This window comes from Lepisma saccharinum, chromosome 1 (genome assembly GCF_977018435.1).
Source record: "Lepisma saccharinum chromosome 1, izLepSacc3.1, whole genome shotgun sequence".
NCBI lineage: Eukaryota > Metazoa > Arthropoda > Insecta > Zygentoma > Lepismatidae > Lepisma > Lepisma saccharinum.
In genome coordinates, this window is record NC_139229.1 from 205,843,591 (window position 1) to 205,864,625 (window position 21,035).

Genomic DNA, 21,035 nt, shown 5'->3' on the forward strand with positions numbered 1-21,035 from the left:
ATGAATATCAACACTGAAGAATGGGACATCTAGATATCCAAGTCAGGACATTCTCTGGATATGGATATCCAGGATGGGACATTCTCTGGATATCCACATTGGGACATTATCTTGAAATCCAGGAGGGGATTTCCTCTGGATATCCAGGTCAAGACATCCAGGTTATACAGAGAATGTCTATTCTCTGTATATCCAGGATGAGATATCCAATGGACATCCTATAAATATCCAGGACAGGTTTACATTTATGGATCTGATCTGAAAGTAACTAGTAATATAGTTCAATTTATGAGTATTTTGTTCCTTGCTCTGCGTTGATGGACTTCTGGTAAGATCAGTTTCACTTCTTAACTTCTATGTTCATCCCCAAGTTATAACAATCCTATTGGAAGCTACTGGGATCATTACAACCCAGAAGTGTCTGTAACTGTACGTATGTCTCAACTAGTTGTCCCACACCACAAACCTACATAAACTCAAGGTTAGTGTGGGGCATTAAACAGAAGTTACTACCAAAAAAACGACTGCATGTTAGCCAACTGAAAATGAATAATAAATCGTTTCACATTACAATATTGATGTAGTTTTTTTTAAATTTTTGCTCTGCACGTGTTAAGACAATTTACTGAATTTATTGTTTTACATATGCATACTTGAGTACAATCCCTATATTACTTGTATGGCAAAGCCCCTCTAAAGAATTGATCATCCCCAGGCCCCCTGCACTGCAGGATTTTTTGTTTGTAGATCCAGCACTGCCTCTAAGCATTACACAAAATATCATATACAAATGAATAACATGAGAATATGACTACATTACAAAATGGAGTAGTACGAGGTATCTATTTCCTCCATATGTATGAACCAACAATTAAGAGGATGTTGTAAGCATGGTTTGAAGAAGTATTCCAACAACACAAAACTGAAATATTTTCAACTTCATTGGGTGACAATTTTAAATTGCATGTTTAATTTCATAGTATGATTGATGTTTCTTTCTCTTATTTACAGCCACTATCAAAACAGAATTCACGTTCTAGTCGAAGAGATTCGTCAGATACAGGAGAGGAGTTAGAAGAAGATTCAAGAGGTGAAGTTCAAACTGTAATGCTCAGAAAACCATGTTGTCACCATGTAAAGGGTGTTCTTGCAGACACACGCCTTACCCAGTCTTGTCATATTTCATAAAATACGTGATTTTTAATTTTCCTTACTCTACCTTTTTATGTTTCATGTTAATCATCCTTGCATTGTGTATGCTAAGGTAAGAAAATACAATTTTAACAGTAGTTAAATATCAATTTGTTGACATCACAATAAAAATATTAAAGTTTCAGCATAACAGAAAGTGTGCCAAAGTCTTTTACATGCTACTAATTTTTACCATAGTCTTGGATTTAGTTTTCACACATACACTCTGATTTCTTAATTACTTTTTTTCAATTAATTTTTTCAAACTATCCTCCAGAGGTTTGAGATAGTTTGTCTTGTCAATCATGATACACAGATTTTGCAATTGATGTAATTATAACGACAAATTAATGGTTCATAATTTGCTAGTATCTGAAATTTTGGATTCCATATACTTTGCATTAGTTCAGCAGTGTGATAAAAGAAGGTCATCAAATTGACACAAGATGACACTGAAAATAAGAAGTATAAGGTAGTGTACTTGCATGTTCAAAATATCTAAAATATTATTTCATTCTCATTTTAATTCTGATGTTCTCTGTTGATGCTTACTGTAATCTCCTAGTCTGTATATAGAACAAAATGTTAATGTTTGTTAAGTTCAAATGCATGTTATCATTTGTTGTAATATTTTGTGATGTGTTATGTCTGTGTATGTCTCATGTTGATATTTTATAGCACTGACGATAGTTTGATATGTATTGTTAAGTTAATTAAAATGCACCCTTTAAGAAAGGATATAAATTTGGTTTCATTGCACATCTTCATACTTTGTTTGTTAGATTATATGATGTCTGCATAATTTGCAAAAAAATATACTCTTAATATTCAGCTTTTACACATACAATTGAACAATTTTACATAATCCATTTTTAATTTTAAAATTGTTGACTTGAATTATACATATTCACTTGTTTTTGTTTCTAGAATTACTGCACTTTTCACACTAAGACTAAAGTATGCCTAGGATTAAAATGCTAGAAATTACACACAGTAAGTTGAGATAGCCAAAAACATACTTAAACATTATTGGACATAGTTGGAAATTTTAATCAAAATAAAACTATTCAAGGGGAACTTATTTGAAAGTAATCCATAATCTGATAGACTACATTCTACATTAAAAAAAATTAACATTTTGTGTTACAAAAACGAATGAACTCAATTTTTATAACTGTTCACATTCTGTGAATTGGAGTTTGTTTCTTTTTGAATATGAATATGAATGACATATAGAATACATCTGAATTATATATGAAAGTAATTTGATTACTAAAAATAGATGCTTGTACAATAAAAATAAACTCATGCTTTGTTTGCTTGCCAAAATGTCAAACTGTGAATTTGTTGGTCCAGCAATAAATGTTTTTCATTAAAGACTTTCTACCACCAGTCCTCTCTATGTTACATACCATTTGGAATATCAAATATGTCATTTTTGAAAAAATCATGCATGACTCACTCACAACTTAAATTTTGCAGAAATGCATGATGGTGTACTTTTTTTTTAATTTACTCTTTCGCACTCTTATTAATTTAGTATGCATTTGTATGTTTGCATTTAATTTATTATTGGAATGTTTGGTGTAGATTTTCCTCTGGTCTACAAAGGAAATGAAGTGAAACAAAATAGAAATGTGAGTATTGCACACACAGGCAGAATGTGAATAGCATAATTTCCTACATTTTCTAACATTTGAATTTCAAAGTTTTGATGAGGTAAGTATTATATTAGAGTATTTTTCAGATTTTTTTATTGTATGTGTATGTATTTTGAAAAAATAATTATTTTGCAAATACTTTATGCGTTTTTACGTTTTCAAATTACTTAACTTCATCAGTGATGACAGTAATAAGTATTAATGTCCATCATTTCTTCAAAACTGACAATACTAAAATACACAAGTCATGCCCAGGAAAAATAAATAGTTAGAATGTTTCTTCAGCGTATGTGGTCACTATAGTGATGACATATCATAGATGGAAGGGAAGAACTCTGCAATATAACTTTTATTATATTATAATATTTTCATAATTTAGAGAAATTTTCAGAAATTATGCTTTAGAAAATAAAGTTTACAAGACTAAAAATGGAAAATCAATCTACAATTTGTTTTAATCCAATTGTATTAATTTTGTAATTGTTCATTTTTATGATCTTAAATGAAGTCTTGAAGTTTTAGGGGATCACTCCCCTCACTAGCAAAATTTATATAAATCATCCCTCTATATCTATTTTTGTCCCTGTGGCTTGAATAACCACCCCATATATAAAATTTTTCACTTCAATCACTGCAGTGATAAAGTTAGCATGATTAGTCATCCATTATACTCTTCTACATATATAAAGGATTATTATAATAGATTTTGTGTAAGAAACAGCATATTTTGTAGTTGTGGGCTGGAATGTTTACAATCTTTGTTGAAAAATATAAATTAATTTCACTATAGTGTGATAAATGATAGTGTGATACACATATTTATAAATATGAAGTCCCACTAGAATTTTGCATTTGAAATCCTATTGTGCATACTGTTTTTTATGGTGCAATATAAACTCAAAAGAAATAAATGACAATTATTATGTACCATATATACTAATGCATAAGTAAAAAAAAAAGAATTATATGCATTTTAAGTTATGCTAGATCAACATAAAAAGATTGAAAAATATTGAAAACACAATCATAATTTTCTTTTTTCTTTTTACAGAATACTCCAGTGATCGCGTATGTGTTTGAGGTACATCTATCTTCTTAAGTCTGCAGAAAGCAGTCTTCATTTCATCCTCTCTTCATTGCAATAAATGCTTTAACCTCCATCTATACTGTGCCTTTCATTATTCTGTTCCCAGCTGAAAATTTATAGAATTTGTTGTGCTCTATTTATGTTACAATATATGTTGTTGAATGTTGAGAGAAAAATGTGAATGGAAAGGTAATCTATATAATGTTGTTTGTAAAAACAAAGTGTTATATCTATGTGAAAGAGAATTTACATGCAGAAAAACAAAACCATTAAATTCTGTATTTAATGGTATATGACTGTTGCATACATCCAGATTGTTTCTTAGGCTAAAATAATTCTATCATGAGAATAGTACATTTTATGTATTGCACACTGTTTTTTGTTTTAAAAATGACACTACTTCTGGCACAAAAAACATTAATAAATTGTGATAAATGATACAGAAACTTTAAATTCTTAATAATTTTATTATTTCTTAGCATTTCTATAATTTTGTTTGAAGTATATACATTTTATAAGTAGAATTGAATATTTTTTTAAAAATGAAAATTATATTGTAAAATAATCATACATGAAAATGCCGAAACTACAATAGAATTATTCCATTTCATGTGTATATCATTCTTTGATATAGATTTTTTAAAACTAATCAAGTATTGTCAAAATGCATGATCATTCAATAATTTTTAATCTCTAGTGGTTTGACATGCCATGAAATATTTACCACGAATTTTTTTTTTTCATATTTAATCCTTATTAATATACATTACAACAATTAGTTGAACAGGTATTTCATTTAAAGTGAGAGGAATTTTAGAATACATACAATATATTTTATTTCAAAAATTAATTTTGTAAGATTCTTATTTCTATAAAAAAAAAAATGTAAAATGTTACATGATCATTGAAAGGATCTTTAGCTCTTGCCAGATGAGCAATAAAATAGGATTGTTTACTTTACACATCCAAAAATAAATAAAAGATAGCAACTTTTAATGTAGATGTGGAATAAAAAGTCCTGAAGTTAACTTGTTCACTTGTCAAAATAGTAATTGTTAAACAGTTTTTCCACAAATATATATTATGATCTCTACAGATGAATTATTGTTTTGATGTTATTTTTGTGGTATATGTATATTTGTCTGTGTTATGTGATTATGTTGTTGAATGAAAAATAGATCATTATATCTATTGAATTACTTATACTGACATTTAAATTATTCCCATTTCCAAATGGAAACCTAACATGTCAGACTCATACATTTTGCTTTTGTACAGACACAAGTAGCATAATCTCTTCAGATATTTAAGTGTTACAAATGTTTGTGATATCATCATGCTGATCGCTCACTAACAAAGAGTGACAGTGTGTGCCCTGAAAAAAAATCTACATTGTTTGTCAATCATCAATTTTGTCTTCATCACCATCATCACAATTCTCATTATAATCCTTTAGATATCTTGTACTATGGTTATTCATTTATAGGTAGTGACACTTGTTGGCATAATCCACTTATGCAGCAATGTTACTAATCCTCAGGTTCATTTGGAAGAATTCATTGCAAATTATTTTTCTTGTCTTATGTGTTGCTGATTGTATTAAGAGTTAAATCGCAATACATCTTGTCAAAACTTCGACTGTGTATTTTGGACATTATTTGTGACACGGGTTTGATCATATTGTATTCCTGTCACTGGAAAACTTTGTTGCAGTGTTGCAGTTGTGGTGCCCAATAATATATTTGACAACAGTAAGAATGAGTTGTAAGGATGGAAAAAAGGATTATTGTGGTAGCATAAAAAGCAATACATATCTTAGTTGCCATCGTTTTTCTTTCATCAAAATTTCTTAATCTTGGTGTGTTTCTTGTAGGTAGATATAATGTATAGTAAATTTTGTTGAGGGATTTGAAGAAAACTTCATAAAGTATAGTAAGAATAAGACTGATAAACAATAAAAACATTACAAAGCTATTATTGCAGTTGCTTGCATTCTATGCCTGTACCTTTAGCATTCCAAGAACACTCTGGATATCCATGATATATGTATGATCAAGAATATGGATTGATCTCTTTAAGAATGGTTATATGATCAAATATCAAACAATTGTACTCCTGGAATGTGTTTCTGCTCATAATTTGATTAGTCCTCATGGCATCATATAACTGGAAATGAAAGTAAGACCTAAATAGGAATAGTAAAGTAACTTATTTTCATTAACATGATTTCATTCATGTATTTAGTTAATTGTAATTAGGTACAGGCTTGGAATGTTATATTTTAGACCTATCAAAAACATTATGAATATTTCTGTCACAGGAAAGGGAATTGGGTAAAAAGCACAAATATAAATACAGAAAAATACTAAGGTATCGTGAGTGGTGATAGGTTAACCCCTGGTAATTATGACACAGTATTCTTTGAGTGTACTACCACATATTTTATCTTTCAAATAAATGGAATGTAACAAAGTATGATATAGAAAAAATAGTGTAAATGAAAGAAAATTGAGTAATTTATTAAAGTGTTGAAAACTGCAACCTTACAAGAGGCAGTAGTTTTTCTCCCTTCCTATTGTACACACCCTTACTAGGTTTTTTTTTTTTTGCATTAAAGTCTTTGCATGTGTCAAAATAATTTAATTTGAACAAATTAACAAAATAATTTCAAAATTGCCCAAAAAGGTACTATTGCATTAATTTCTGAATTTAAAAATGAATACTCAAGCAGTACTTTCAAAGTGTTTTCTGTACAAATACATTTTCTGTTGAGATAGATCTATCTTTTCAGGAATCACATTTCTATTTTCATAGAACGACTGAGCTCTGAGGGTCATAAAATCTCATAACCCCTTTGTTTTTCCCTTTGAATGAACCTTCACCACATGGAATCAAGTCTTGAGGAAAGCTTTAACAGTAGCTTTCTCATGTCATGATCATCTGCTGATTTTCTCCATCTCTATCATCAGGAGACTTCTCAATTCCCATTCCAAGCTCAAACAATATGCATGTACGAATGATCCAATAGGAAACAAGAAATCCCTAGGTATGTTTTCAGGAATGCATTATTTGCCAAAAGAAAATTCCAGTTGTGCTGATCAAATTCAATTTAAATGCTCTCAATCTCTCTCTATTAACAGACTTTTTAAGAGTACTTATCATATATATATTTTTTTTTTACAAAATATGCCGTATTTCTTTGAACACTAGACACCATCAAATATAAGACACATCACAATTATTGATTCAGCTATAGAGAAAAAAATACTTCCAATTTAAGGTGCAGAGGTGTACAAAATACTGATACTTTATTAGAATAATACTGTATGTATTACATTTACATTGTGCTACATTTACAACTATTGCAATTACGATTAGCATTTACATTTACTGTTTGAACAATAACAGCACATGAGTTTTTAATCAATCTCTCCAATGTCACTACCAATACTTTCACCAACATTAGAAGTACATGATTTAGAAAAGATGTCACTCATTTTTTCTTGTACCCTCCCACAACAAGTTGTCCTCTGTTCAATTGAAAGCATTTGTCAGGCACAATTTTTGGAATGATTTGGCTACTATTTTCTCAGGGATCTCATTCCATTAACTAACTAACTAACTCTCTAGTCTTCCTAAACGAGAAGATTTATGGCTGCAGCCACAATCCTGGGCAAGATCAATCCAGTCTTTTCCATCCTTACCGATTTCCATTAGGTCCATCTCAATGTTATCCCTCCATCTTAGTCTTGGACTTCCTACAAGTCTCTTACCATCAGTTTTCTCAACAAGAATCCTGTAAACTCTTCTTTCCTCTCCTATTCATGCCACATGACCTGCCCATCAAAATCATCTTGATTTAAATATTCCAATAACACATATTATGCAGTTATAAATTATGTAACCTTCTCCACTCACCTGTCTTCTCATCCCTTTTAGGTCCAAATATTTTTCGAAGGATTATATGTTCAAATATTCTTAATAAGGATCTCATTCCAGGCATCAAAATTCACTGAGCAAGAGTCACATTTTCAATCTTTCCTAACTAACTAACTAACTCCCTAGCCTTCTTAAACCCGAAGGTTCATGGCTGCAGCAACACAGGCCTTCCATCTTTCCCTATCTTGAGCAAGTTCTATATACTCTTTTCCATCCCTACCGATTTCCCGTAGGTCCATCTCAACGTTGTCCCTCCATCTTCGTCTTGGCCTTCCTACAGGTCTCTTACCATCAGGTTTCCCAACAAGAATCCTGTAAACCCCTCTTTCCTCTCCCATTCGTGCCACATGGCCTGCCCACCTAAGTCTTCTTGTTCAATCTTTCCTGAAGGTCTCAATATGTGTGATCCTCTGAAGCTGACCAAACTTCACACAAGGCTTATACATTAGCCTTGAATGTTTTGCTGGATACATAGAGCGGCTGAAGTCAGTTTGTCATGCCTCCTGTAATAACCATTGTGAGACAGCTTTTTTTTTCTTACTCCTATACAATGCCCCTTGAAAGGAATCCAGAACCTGCATGTTGTTTGTTCAGAAGACCATGGTATATTTAAACATATATTAACAGATACTAAGATGCCATTGAATCCAGGTGCACTTAAACTTTCAATATCCAAAACCTCAAAGAGATGCACCCTAAGTTCCAAGAAATACGGTATAAATGGTAAATTTACAACCATTCAATACACAAATTATATTTAACACATTCTCAGTTAGGTTTTCTTGTTTTTCTACATATGGAACCTGAATAGAACCCGTTTCAGCATTTTATTATAAATGTTAGTAACATTAATGCAAAAAGCATTTTTATGTACACCCTTAAAAAGAGATGAAACAAAATTAAGAACTGAATAGTATCAAGTAAAAAAATATTAAAAACAACATAGCATGAAGATAAAAACATTGAAAGACACTTATATTGGGTATTATGTTAGCGTGGTTCTTCTATCACATATGAGTAAAGTAACAAACAGAATTCAGGTGAGGTCTGCATGGATGATATATGAGTGATTGATACAATTCCAGTGATAGCAAACAGAAACAGGCAAGCAGTTCTGCAAGAGTAAAGTTATGAGAAAAGTAATATATTAACTATTTTTTTATTTCCATGACTTTTCATCTTTCTGCCTTCATTTATTGCTAATTCTCTCACTGTGTTTGTGAATAATTTTTATTACTGGTACACTTCTTAATTTACACGTAATAGCAGAACATGCCATGCACAAGAAACCTATATGCAAAAAGTTTTCTCTATATTGTTAAAGTTTTTATGTACGTAACTAATCATCGATATATTTTTGTCACACTGAAGAAAATATGTTATAATTTCATCTATCTTTCTATCCTTAGCCCATTTTGTATGGTATTTGGAGCTTTCGAAAGAAGGATCACCTGGACTTGTGATAAGACTTGTTTCTATGCATGTTTGTGCAGTCTTGATAGATGTAAATGACAATTCTTTACTGATGCAAAATGCAATAAAGGAAAAAAATGTTGTGATACATTATGCATGTGATTTATTTAATGCCTTAATATTATATGTGTGAATAACAGTAGCGGTAATTAGGGGGAGCGAGGGGCCAGTTTCCCCAAACTTTTCACCACTTTTGCCCCCACACTATGTTAAACCTTACATACAAAGGGAAATATACTGTTTTTGCTCCCCCAGTTTTGGCACCTTGCCCCCGCCCTGCCGGTTTTGGAACCCAATTGCCGCCACTGATGAACAGTTTGTTTAAACTTGTTAATCATGTATCATTTTTATGGTTGATGGATTGCTTTTTAATAATGCTTATTTGTACCATTAGGTTAGCTTTGATGGGAGAAGTCTTGGAATGGTGAAAAGGAAGTGTGAGGAAACATCAATTTCCATCTTTAAAGGTTGATTTGATTTAAATTGGTTTATGTTACTTTGCTTTTCTGCCACTTTCTGCTAACCATTAAGATGGGAATGAGTGATGATATGATGAAATTAATGAAGGAGCACTCACAATGAACATCCATGCCCAGTCCGGGATTTTGATTTGGGATCTCTGGCATTGTAGCATACATACTGTGCTAACCATTCCACTACAGGTGCTGGCTTTCTTTAAAGGTGTCATCTTGGATAGACTGAGGAAATCTATGGAAAACCTACACTCAGGACAGCTTATTACTCTCTCTCACACACACACACACATACTCACTGTGTATGTGTGTGTGTGTCTCTTACTCTGTGTGTGTGCCAGTGACATATACAAGAATGGTATATTGCATTCTGAGTACAAAGAAACAATTAAGTTTTGTATATATTTTTTTTAGCTTCGCAGAGCATGGAAAGTTGACAATCTTCACTCCAGCAACCAGAAACTCCAGTTTATACATGGAAGCACTGCTGCTGTGCTGTCCTTGTATAGTTCTGTATCCTGGCTCTCTCGAAGGCAGTCAGAATGATTCCAATCGTGATATTGGCTGCAATGGCTCCTCTGTGGTTTCTTTTCAATGGTCAAAAGAGCCAGGGTACATAAGATTTCTTCTACATTTGAAAGGTTGACAGGAAGTCAACAGAAATACTATCTGTAATGTTGATTATACTGATCGCAGGCCCAACTGATGTCTGTCCACTAATCTTCTTTGGGGTGGTGTGCTTCGATGAGCGTCAACAGCCTCAGTTGCAAAGTAAAAGCTGTGGGGGTAACATCACTCTCACGTTATCACTTTGCCAAGCATTTGTCTGTTTTTTTAAGAGTTTCTTTGTTTTGTGTACAATTTTCCATGCTTGGTGTACAATTGTACAACTTTTATCCAGTAACGGTGCTGAACAACTCTCTCATGGCAACATGCAGTGTATCCGAAGCTCATTTGTTTCATCCCTCTAGCAATGTTCAGATTTCTTGTTATACAAAAGTGCCCTGTGTCAGTCGAAGATAATTCAGCTGATAGCTGATTTGTTGTTTCTCAGATGGCAGTTGGAAATGTGATCAGTATAGCAAGGCTCTAATGGGATAGCTGCATACCCAATGGCAGATCCTAGGAAATGAAGCCTCTTGCTTCTGACTCCCGATTACAATCTTCATTCTCTGGTCAAGAGACATTGGTGAGCCAAGTGTGGTGGAAGGTGGGGTAGCCAACCTCTTGATGGAAATAACATGATGGAAATGGTATCTGGTCCTCCTAGAGAGGGGTTGGACACCAGGCTGACGAGCCAGTTTTGGAAAACATAGCTGTCAGACAACCAGAAGGGAAGTCCTGGAGTTCTTAAGGACCTGGCAACAGAACCTAGCGAATAAGTGTGGTGGACTTCTGGCTCTTAGTGCTGGTTCATAAAAGCACCAAACACTTTTTCCCCTATTTAGACCCTTTTCAATTTTCAAAATGCCCCTGCACGCAATATGTTTTTTTCAATCAATTTGTATAAAATTGATGGGACTTAGTGGAACAATTCTATTGTGAGTGAAGCAAGCAAGATAATTTTTAGATCAACTTCTTTGTAAATTAACAATAATATTAATTAAACAGGGTGACATGGCATTTACCATTTTCCCACTTTTTCTGTTTTCGCTAGTTCACTTCAGTGCCCAGAAAATCTTCCTTTCTCCATTGCTATGGTTCTGCTTTCTACATTTCTACTGTGATAACGAGAGTGACTAGAATGTACAGAAAATATTTTTGCAAGTAAAAATAGCATGCACCTGGTCAGTGAAGACACATTTACATTATTTATTTACTAATTGTTAGTTTGTGCATGTTCAATTTTATAGTAATCATTCATTATTTGCATTAATAAATTCTTAATAAACCTTGTCAATACAATGGCATGATTTCTAAAGTATTGATGCCATTAATATTACAACATTTGTCAAAGAATCTTACTTATTATCATGCATATGCTTATTGATATATTTATCCTCTGTGCTGTTGTTAGTAATTACAAGACAGGATTACATTGCAATTATACTTTTATTTTCTATAACACAATCCTAGTTTAAAAGTATATCAAAGTGGGAAGTATGCTTTTCCTTATAATGAGTGCATACATTTGTCTTCTTGCAGTGATTCCTTCATCTGGTATTACATTTTCTGTAAGAAAATATAAATATTTTGTAGACAATATTATTTGCATATGCACCACATACTATTGCCACCATTTACACTTTATACCAGTAATGGGTTGGGCTTTTTATTGCATCTATTAGGTGTTTTTGGATTCTTTCATTGACGGATCTGATGGACCTGCCGATGTAATGTGCCTTGCAATCGCACTCTGCATCATATACACCTGGGTTATCAAGGGGAAAGAGGAAGTACCCAACCCACTACTGGTCTTGCTAAACACATCAAACACAATAGCCATAAAATCCAAAAGGTACAAGTCAAGCACTCCTCCCACACACTCGTAGACACCAAAATCAAAGAAACACATGCCATAATGCACTTCACACGTGAGCTAAACATCAATAACGGACAGGCACACCACACTTGGATTCCCCTAGCACCGGGAAATAGCAGACGAACAGTTAACAACAGCACAACTAGCGGCAGCTGGAGATCTACAAACAATAGAAGTACACCAAGCAACAGTACAACAAGTTCCAACGAGATTGGTGGCAGTGGCCACTGAAATTAATAGAACATTGAAAAAACAGTTTTGCGGATAAAGTGAGTACTAGTTTCTCTGTATTTATCTACTACCACGTCTCTCATTTCCCAATTATGAATATCGGTCATTAGTTGATTAATTGTGTAATATCATTAACAAATAACATATAATAACTGTTTTTAGTAATGAGTATTCATAAAATTTATGAACATGCAGAAATGCTCGTATTGCAAAACAAATGAGTATGAAAATATTTACCAAATCTGTTTCTTTCCAAGCAGACAATAATACTAATTTAATAAGGCATCAATATTTTCAACAGGCTACAAGCTGTTTACTCTTTTCCAACTTTTTCTCTGCTTTCGCTCATTTGGCATGCCCCATTTGCCTCAGCACCTAGGACAACCTCTTGGGGCTGTTAGTAAACAATAGAGAAGAAAAAGGATAAAGGTGTGTGTTTTCAAGAGAGTGGACCAGAAAATTGCCTGGTGACTAGATAGGGATGTCCTGCCCTAATTCTAGACAATATTTTTATCACAAATTTTGCTTTTCACCAGGACCACTCTCAGAATGGTGAATTTAGTGTCATCACATCAGGATGCCAAACTCCAAACTCAGGCTATTGCACTTCAAAAGCTTTGAACTTATTGAGGGGGAAATTTTTGTAATATTGTTTCTAATTATAATTTAGTTTAATAGAATCCATTTAAATATAATTTACTGTATTTGGGAAATGGCTGTCCCACATATTTTTTTGAAGTATTTGGAATCCTATATTCACACAGCTTGTGGCTTTAATATTACTTAGATACAAATAATTTGTCCCATGTTAGTGTAGATTTACTTAATTCATATTTATGTAATAATATACATTATCTTTGTTGAAGTCTTGTTCCTGGATTAAACAATTGCACATAAGAAGTAGCATGCATTCAGATAAAGGGTACGTTAGATAATACCTATTTCATTTCTTAATGAGATGTTTGAACGTACTTGTAATTGCTTTTGTATTCCTCTGACAAATTTCTCAGAATATTCCTTGGCATCCACTGTAAGAAAAATACGGAAATAAGCTCACCAGATAATGATTTCATATCTAATTTTAAAAAGTACATAATCTGTCTTCTAAAGCATTCTTCTTATTGCATGATCTTAGAATCAATGTTCAACATTTTAACACATTGGGGTCTCACGACAGGCATAGCCCGCAGGGCACTTAAACTCAATGTGGACGAACGATGGGCATAGCCCATCCTGCAGTATGCAATCGCTTTGCCGATTAACTACGGGCTATGTTCGTATTTCGTCTCATGTGCGTTCATTCAAGCCGCTCTGTTGAAATTCCGACCGCTAGGTGACTCATGTCCTATTTTTATCTCGCACCTGGGACTGTCTGTGTTCGGGTTGATGTACATTGCATTGTTTAGAATGGCGTCGTTAGATCCAGACTGCATAGCGGAAATTCCACCTCAGAGTTTGAAGATTTGGAAGGTAGGTTATATTCGTAATAATTAATTGTTGACAATATAAACAGTGTTGCAAACTCTAGTATTTTATGAATAAAGTGAGAAGAAGTAATTTTTTGGGGTCTATTCATCTTGCCTCTTGCTTGATTGTCCTACTTGCACTGATGTATTTTTAGTTTTACCATTTATTATTTTGTATAGTGTAAGTCAAATGAAAATTTATTTTATTTATTTAGTTTATTTATTTATTTGTTTAATTTTTACAGATGATGCAGAACCAACTGATACATCGTCTGGTCCTATCCTGCAGCCACTTTTTCATACAAAAGCTAATTACCTGTAATTTGTAATTATTTTTGTAATTATTTTTTGTTATGTGCACATAAGAAGTATTCTTATGGAAGATTCAAAAGATGTATTGATGGTTTATGTAGTTCATTATTGAAATTTCCAGATTACGAACTTAAAATATCTCTATTAACATTTGTTACAATGTTGTACTCTTTGTTTCTTCACAAAACATTGCTGAAAAAAAATATTCAAAAATGTCTGAAAATGAAAATAAAATTTAACAAATTTTTGTTCATTGAAAAGAAGAAGTTTCGTAGATTTAAGAAATGTGTGGTAGATAAAAACAAATTAAAAATATTTTTTCTATGATTTTTTGAAAAACAACGAAAAACCACAGTCCAGAGGTAAAAATGCTGTATTATGAGGCCAGACCCGAATGTGTTAAATAGATGCTTGTTGATCTATAAGAATTGATATGACTTTGTGGACATGATATGACTACATGGACTAGAAAAATTGTTATCCAGTAGAAACAAATAAAATTTTGGAAAAATGCAACATGTTTCAGTAATTTATATTATTTTTAAAAACATACATGACTTTTAAGTACTCGTGATTTTTAAACACCGTCAGGAAATATATCAGGTACAAACTCTAAGTGATATATTTCCATTTGCAACATTGGCGCCAACTATGATAAATGGAAATTTGGATATCTGCTGTGGTAAAAGCATCCTGTGAGACCTGCAAGCCTGGTCTACCCTAACATATTTGTCTATTTATAAATTTTATTACTTATAACTTCATCATGCATTGATCAAATAATAATTAGCCAAAATTTTTTTGAATACACCACATCTATTTTACCTTTAGCCTTGTCCGATCATGAAGCAGTTTTCATAAGTGTCCATATACCAGAGAATATAAAAGAAAAAACTGCAAAACATATCACTACTGTAGAAAAAAGAAAATTCACCAAGGAAAATATAGGAAACTTTGTATATTCATTAAAGAGAGAAAACTAGACTGATGTGCTCATGGAGGAAAATGTAAATACAAAAGTAAGCTTATTCACAAAGACAGTAAAATATCATTTTGAAGTAGCATTTCCATACAAAACATACAGACAAACAAAATCAATTTCCTGGATAACTAAAGGGATAAAAAAAGTCCTGTGAAACAAAAAGAAAATTATATAAAGAAATCCAGAAAAACAAGAATCCCATACTTAAAGACCACTACAAAAGAGATGTATTTATTCTCAGGAAGGTAATAAACAATGCTAAGAAATTGGCCATTGCAGATAAAATATGCAAATCTGCTAATAAATCAAAGAAACTATGGGAAAATGTTAATGATGAAACTGGTAAGAAAACAAAGAACGTGAATGAAAATATAGAAATTATGGCTGATGGAGAGAAAATAAGCAATCCCCTTGATGTAACACAAATTTTTAATACATACTTTGTGAACATTCCCAATACCGTAAATAAAAATGCAGTAATCTCTACACCTAGATTAAGAACATACTTCAACAGTCCCAGAAACACAAACACTATGTTTCTCACACCAGTAACCGAGGGAGAAGTCGAGAAGGTAATTATAAATTTAAAAAATAAGTATTCATCAGGGCCAGATGAATTTTCAAGTTCTCTACTAAAAAAATGTGCGAATAGTATTTTACAACCACTATTAAGTATTTGCAACACATCTTTAGAAACAGGTATTTTTCCTAGTGGGTACAAAATAGCAAAAGTGAGACCATTATTCAAGAAAGGCAACAAAGAAGAATGCTCAAACTATAGGCTAATTTCTCTTTTATCGGTCTTCTCTAAAGTAATAGAGAAAATTATGCTAAATAGATTAGTAACTTTCCTAGAAAAATACGACATCTTATCCAAACATCAATTTGGATACCAAAAAAGTAAGTCAATATGAGAAGCTATTTTTGAATTTACAAATAACATACTAAAATCGAGAGACAAAAAAATTCATGTGCACGGATTATTTTTAGATTTCACCAAAGCATTTGATTTGGTTCAGCATGACATTTTACTAGATAAAATGGACCATTATGGTATCAGAGGTTTAGAAAAAAAATGGTTCACCTCTTATTTAAAAGACAGATGACAGTATGTAGATATTAACAAAATCAAATCAGACCAATTGTTCCTCAATACAGGTGTACCGCAAGGCTCAATTTTAGGACCAGTTTTATTTTTACTCTACATAAATGATCTTCCAGAAACCTTATCAGAGTCTCAAACAATACTTTTTGCGGATGATACAAATATCATAGTAAAAAGCCTGGAATATGAGCAACTTCAAAAGAATTCCATTTCAACAACAACACAACTAAACACCTGGCTAAACAACAACAAGCTTTCCCTGAATGTTAATAAAACATTTCTAATAAATTTTAATCCAGCAAAACAAATAAAAAACTTAAATGTGATTATTAACAATGAAGTTGTCAAAGAATGCAATGCAATAAAATTCTTAGGAGTATGGATAGACACAAACCTGTCTTGGGACATGCATATTACTAATTTAACTCAAAAGTTAAGCAGGCTCTGCTACATGATGAGAATTTTGAGAAATGTTTTAACTTTGAATGATTTAAGGACAGTATATTTTGGACAGATTCAACCTGTACTCACATATGGTATCTCTTTCTGGGGCAGTTCACCCAAAATGCAGAAAATTTTTATTTGGCAAAAATGCATATTAAAAATTATGAAGAATGTATCCCTCTCAAACCCAACAAAACAAATTTTCAATGAATTTCAAATATTCCTCTTCCATGTTTGTACATATTAGAAACGTTGTACTTTATTCATACAAATTCTAAAATCTTCTCAAAAAATCTGGACATACACAAGTACAGCACTCGTATGCATAACTCCCTCCACCTTTCTACTGTCCGCACATCCAAAACACATAGTGGTCTAGGATTTCAAGGTGTAAAACTCTATAACAAGCTGCCAGAGGAATTCAAGAATCATAATCCAACAAAATTTAAAATAACAGTAAAAGCTTGCTTATGAAGTATTTGTTTTATAGCACAGAGGAGTACTTAGATCTAATTTTTCTTTAATAGACATAACCTTTGACTTTTCTTGTATTTTTATGTTCACTAATAGTCATAACCTTTGATTTTTCTTCTATTTTCTATGTTATTCCATACTCTCTTATACTTTTTAATATGCATAAGTATGTGTTAATTCCTTTGTACTCAAAATCATACATGTAATTTTATTTTATACTCTTTATACTTTTTAATATGCTTAAGTATGTGTTAATTCCTTTGTACTCAAAATTATACATGTAATTGACCTATCTCATATCATAGTGCTATTTGTACTCATATGATCAAGTGGATGGAAATAAATCTTATCTTATCTTATCTTATCTTAAATGATGTTTAATATAAGAAAGAGAGCCACGGTGGTCTAGTCGGTAAAGCAGGCATCTGACTTCCATGCGGGAGACCTGGATTCGATTCCCAGGGTGGGTGATCTAAGGTAGGAATTTTTCTGACCTTATCCCTGCATAAAACAGCTCTGGGGTTCACCCAGCCTCAAATCAATGGGTACCTGGGGGGCAATCCTGAGGAGTAAAGGTGGCCAGAGTATGGTGCTGATCACATCACCTCCAAAATGGCCAAGATTGAGTATGTGTGGGGCTCTACACCCACATCTCCTAAATGTGCCTTCATGGCATGGTACCTTTTACCTTACCTTAATACAAAAAATCTGAAATTCTAGGTCTTATGATAATTATTTCAAATTTCCATCCCTGCCTGGTACTCAATTTTTGTATGCAGTGAGGCACCTTTGCGAGTCTATTTTCAGGGGCAGGTATGCCTATAATATGCATCATGGAGCCAGCATCCCAGTGCTTCCTACTGGCGCAAATAGACTTTCTGCAACATTCATTTCCAGACAGTGATGGCGACTCATTTTGAAATATTAAAACAGTGTTAAGTTCGTTTTAACCATATATTTTGCTTCCATGAAAACGTCTTATGGCTCCAAGATATTATGGCATTATTGTATATTCTTGTTACTTCAGTATAACTCCCCTAAGCAGGAACAGAGGGAGACTGGAAATTTCATTGATGTGCATAGCTCATTTGGGTATTGTGAGTTATCCCCCACTGCAGTAACAATAAAATATATGGTTTCACAATAAGTTTTGACTGTAAACTACTTTCATTACATTCATGAATAACAACTTCTCAATCCTGCAAGGAATCCCTGGCAAAAATGATAATTGTAGCAAAGTTTACATATTAAGACAAAACTATCTTGTAACAAAATATTGAAAGTGCCTTATTTGATCTTCTATATCTTTCTATTCAATTGTACAATTTACAATGAATTACTGTGTTGTATGGATCATTCCATGTCAAATCAACAAGATCCTCAACCTTACATTTTTTGATTCAATTGAAATTTGCCACACTGGAAGGGCCACCTGATGTAGGAAAATATGCAAAGTTGTAGATCCATATCTTTTGTATTTCCTAAATTACAGTGGTGCAAACTGTGCGATTTTGACCATAATTTTCAACATCTTGTTAACTTTAAATTGCATTATTTCGACAATTAGGATACCTATAGAATTGATTTACACGGTGTTGGAAAGGTCTTGAAGGGCTCTTTCACACGAAATGTCAGGGTAAAGAAACAATTGAAGGTGGTGTAAAGAAAATTTTGGTAGCCATTTCTCAAAAAAGGGTCTTTTAACTTTTTTTTAAAAAAAAAATACGTCATAACATACACTATTACTCAATAACAGTACAAAGTTTAAAAATGGGATGCCAATGGGATCCGGACTTATGTTAGATTTAGTTTAAGTAAACGTATGGTAGGGTAGGTTAGATAATGCATGATAACATATTTTGATAGACAAATTCCTATAATTCAAAAGAAAAAGTCTAACTGAAATGAAGTACAATATTGTTTGAATTAACGTACATGAAGCTGATGTTTACATTCCCAGTTATTAGAAATACAGGGTGATTCAAAAGTCCAGTCCCATAGGCAACTCCGTTTCTAGTGCACATAGCGAGAAATGGGAAGAGGGGAAAGTTGTTGGAAATAGATGTTTCAATCTTAGGTGCTTGGATTTTCAATGTACAGTAGCATGTACCGTTCAGGCTGTATGAGCCTCATTGGCAGCCGAAAATGCCACTTGTTTGTCTGGGAATACTGCAGAGTACTGGGTAAATTAAGAATTGATTGCAATAATTACAAGCAAAGTAAACATGTCACTCCAATAATTCAAGGATAGCAATTTTTATGCACAGAACTGCTAATTCAATTAAACTTTGTACTAGAAGAGAATTGTAATAATTATATATGCACTTAAAATATAACATAACCAGGGACGGCACTACTGGGGGCTAGGGGGGCTGAAGCCCCCAAAACCGGCCTCAGCCCCCCTGTAGCCTCCCAAGATTTTTGTAGTACGATAGACGCATTTTGACCGAAACCTTAAAAAGTATAAGTTTACATTTTCCATTATTAAAATTCTATTGAGGCAAGTACAATGTTCAAGTACATTTTCTAGTTCAGTTAGATCATAAAGTTACTTTTAATACGATGTGTTCTAAAATCAAGGGTTTTGCCCATTCTCCGTAAGACCTCTTTACCAGGGATCCTATTAAACTGACTAACCATATTCCGTTGTTCTTCTTGCTCTCCTCAGAGCAACACTTTAAAGCAGGATTTTTAACTGGGGGTTTTAATGGAATGTGACCTGTTTTTAACAAGTGTTTTTAACCAAACCTTTTAACCTATCCTTTTAACACTCTTGATGGAGCATAAAATGATTTGTGCGTACAGTAAAAAGAACCTGAGGAAGGGGGCAGTTGAACTCTGAAAAGTAGTTTCGAAATTCTATACTCACTCACAAAAGTAAGACAATTTTATATTAAATTATATTATGAATATTGTTGCCTTTAGATATTACTTAATACTTGATGAATTTATCTTTTAATTTATTTCTCACAGCCTTCCAACCACAAGTGGACCGTTCTCCATACCTTTTAGTTGGGATGTTGGCTACATGCTGTCAAAGTCACGCACGAGGTCTTGTTTTTGTTTATTCAAACTTATTGAATTTTATTTTCAATGAGCTGTCCGACAGACACCACAGAAGTTGCATATGTTTTTGTTACATTTTGTTTCAAATGGCTCATAACTCACTTTCAATTTCAGAAAATATTACATATTACTTTGAACTACCTCTCTTCTGAGAACATAAAAAAGTAGAAATTTTAAGAATTTTGTATTTCAAAAAAATAAGGAAGCCATTGTTGCAATTTTTGACTGCATAAATTACAATACATTTCTTTAACTAAACAATAATAGTTGAAAACTGCTTTACAATATTCTTTTATACCCATGTTAAGTCACGTGAAATGCATCAGAAATTGAAAATAGCAAAAACAGCTAGTTCACAGTTCAAAATCAAAACAGTAGTCTGACAGACCTCGTCATAGTAGGTATGTGATTATCAACACCCATAGTAGTTAAGGATAAATACCTAAATACCTATCCTTGTAAACGTAACTATATTAATTTCAGAATAGTTCATGGGGTGTGCCTATGTTTGCTTTTATGCCTTTTCTCTTTGCAGCTTTTAATTTCCCCTCTCTACAGAACCCTCTTACTTCAGTGCCAGGAAAACAACCTATGGGTCTGGAGTCAAGTACCAAAACAAACAAAAACTTTTTCTGTTATTGCTATTTTT

General features: G+C 32.7%; 2 protein-coding genes across 4 annotated transcripts in view; one reads left to right on the plus strand and one right to left on the minus strand.

The window, feature by feature from the left end:
• The window catches only part of LOC145978414 (NACHT domain- and WD repeat-containing protein 1), a 583,318-nt gene extending 578,942 nt beyond the window's left edge, over positions 1-4,376 (plus strand). For 2 of the 3 annotated variants that reach the window (XM_083111037.1, XM_083111043.1), the window contains one exon: positions 1,012-1,911. In XM_083111037.1, the coding sequence (XP_082967163.1) occupies positions 1,012-1,188 (177 nt within the window). In that variant the 3' untranslated portion in view covers positions 1,189-1,911. Of the gene's footprint in view, positions 1-1,011; positions 1,912-3,903 lie in introns of those variants that run through there. The other variant, XM_083111046.1, reaches the window with a different exon arrangement.
• Positions 4,377-11,857: 7,481 nt separating this feature from the next.
• Positions 11,858-21,035, minus strand: part of LOC145991327 (uncharacterized) — a 60,568-nt gene continuing 51,390 nt past the window's right edge. The window contains exons 5-6 of the mRNA XM_083127332.1: positions 13,510-13,565; positions 11,858-11,996 (exon numbers count right to left, since the gene is read on the minus strand). Of these exons, the coding sequence (XP_082983458.1) occupies positions 11,988-11,996; positions 13,510-13,565 (65 nt within the window). The 3' untranslated portion in view covers positions 11,858-11,987. The remainder of the gene's footprint in view (positions 11,997-13,509; positions 13,566-21,035) is intronic.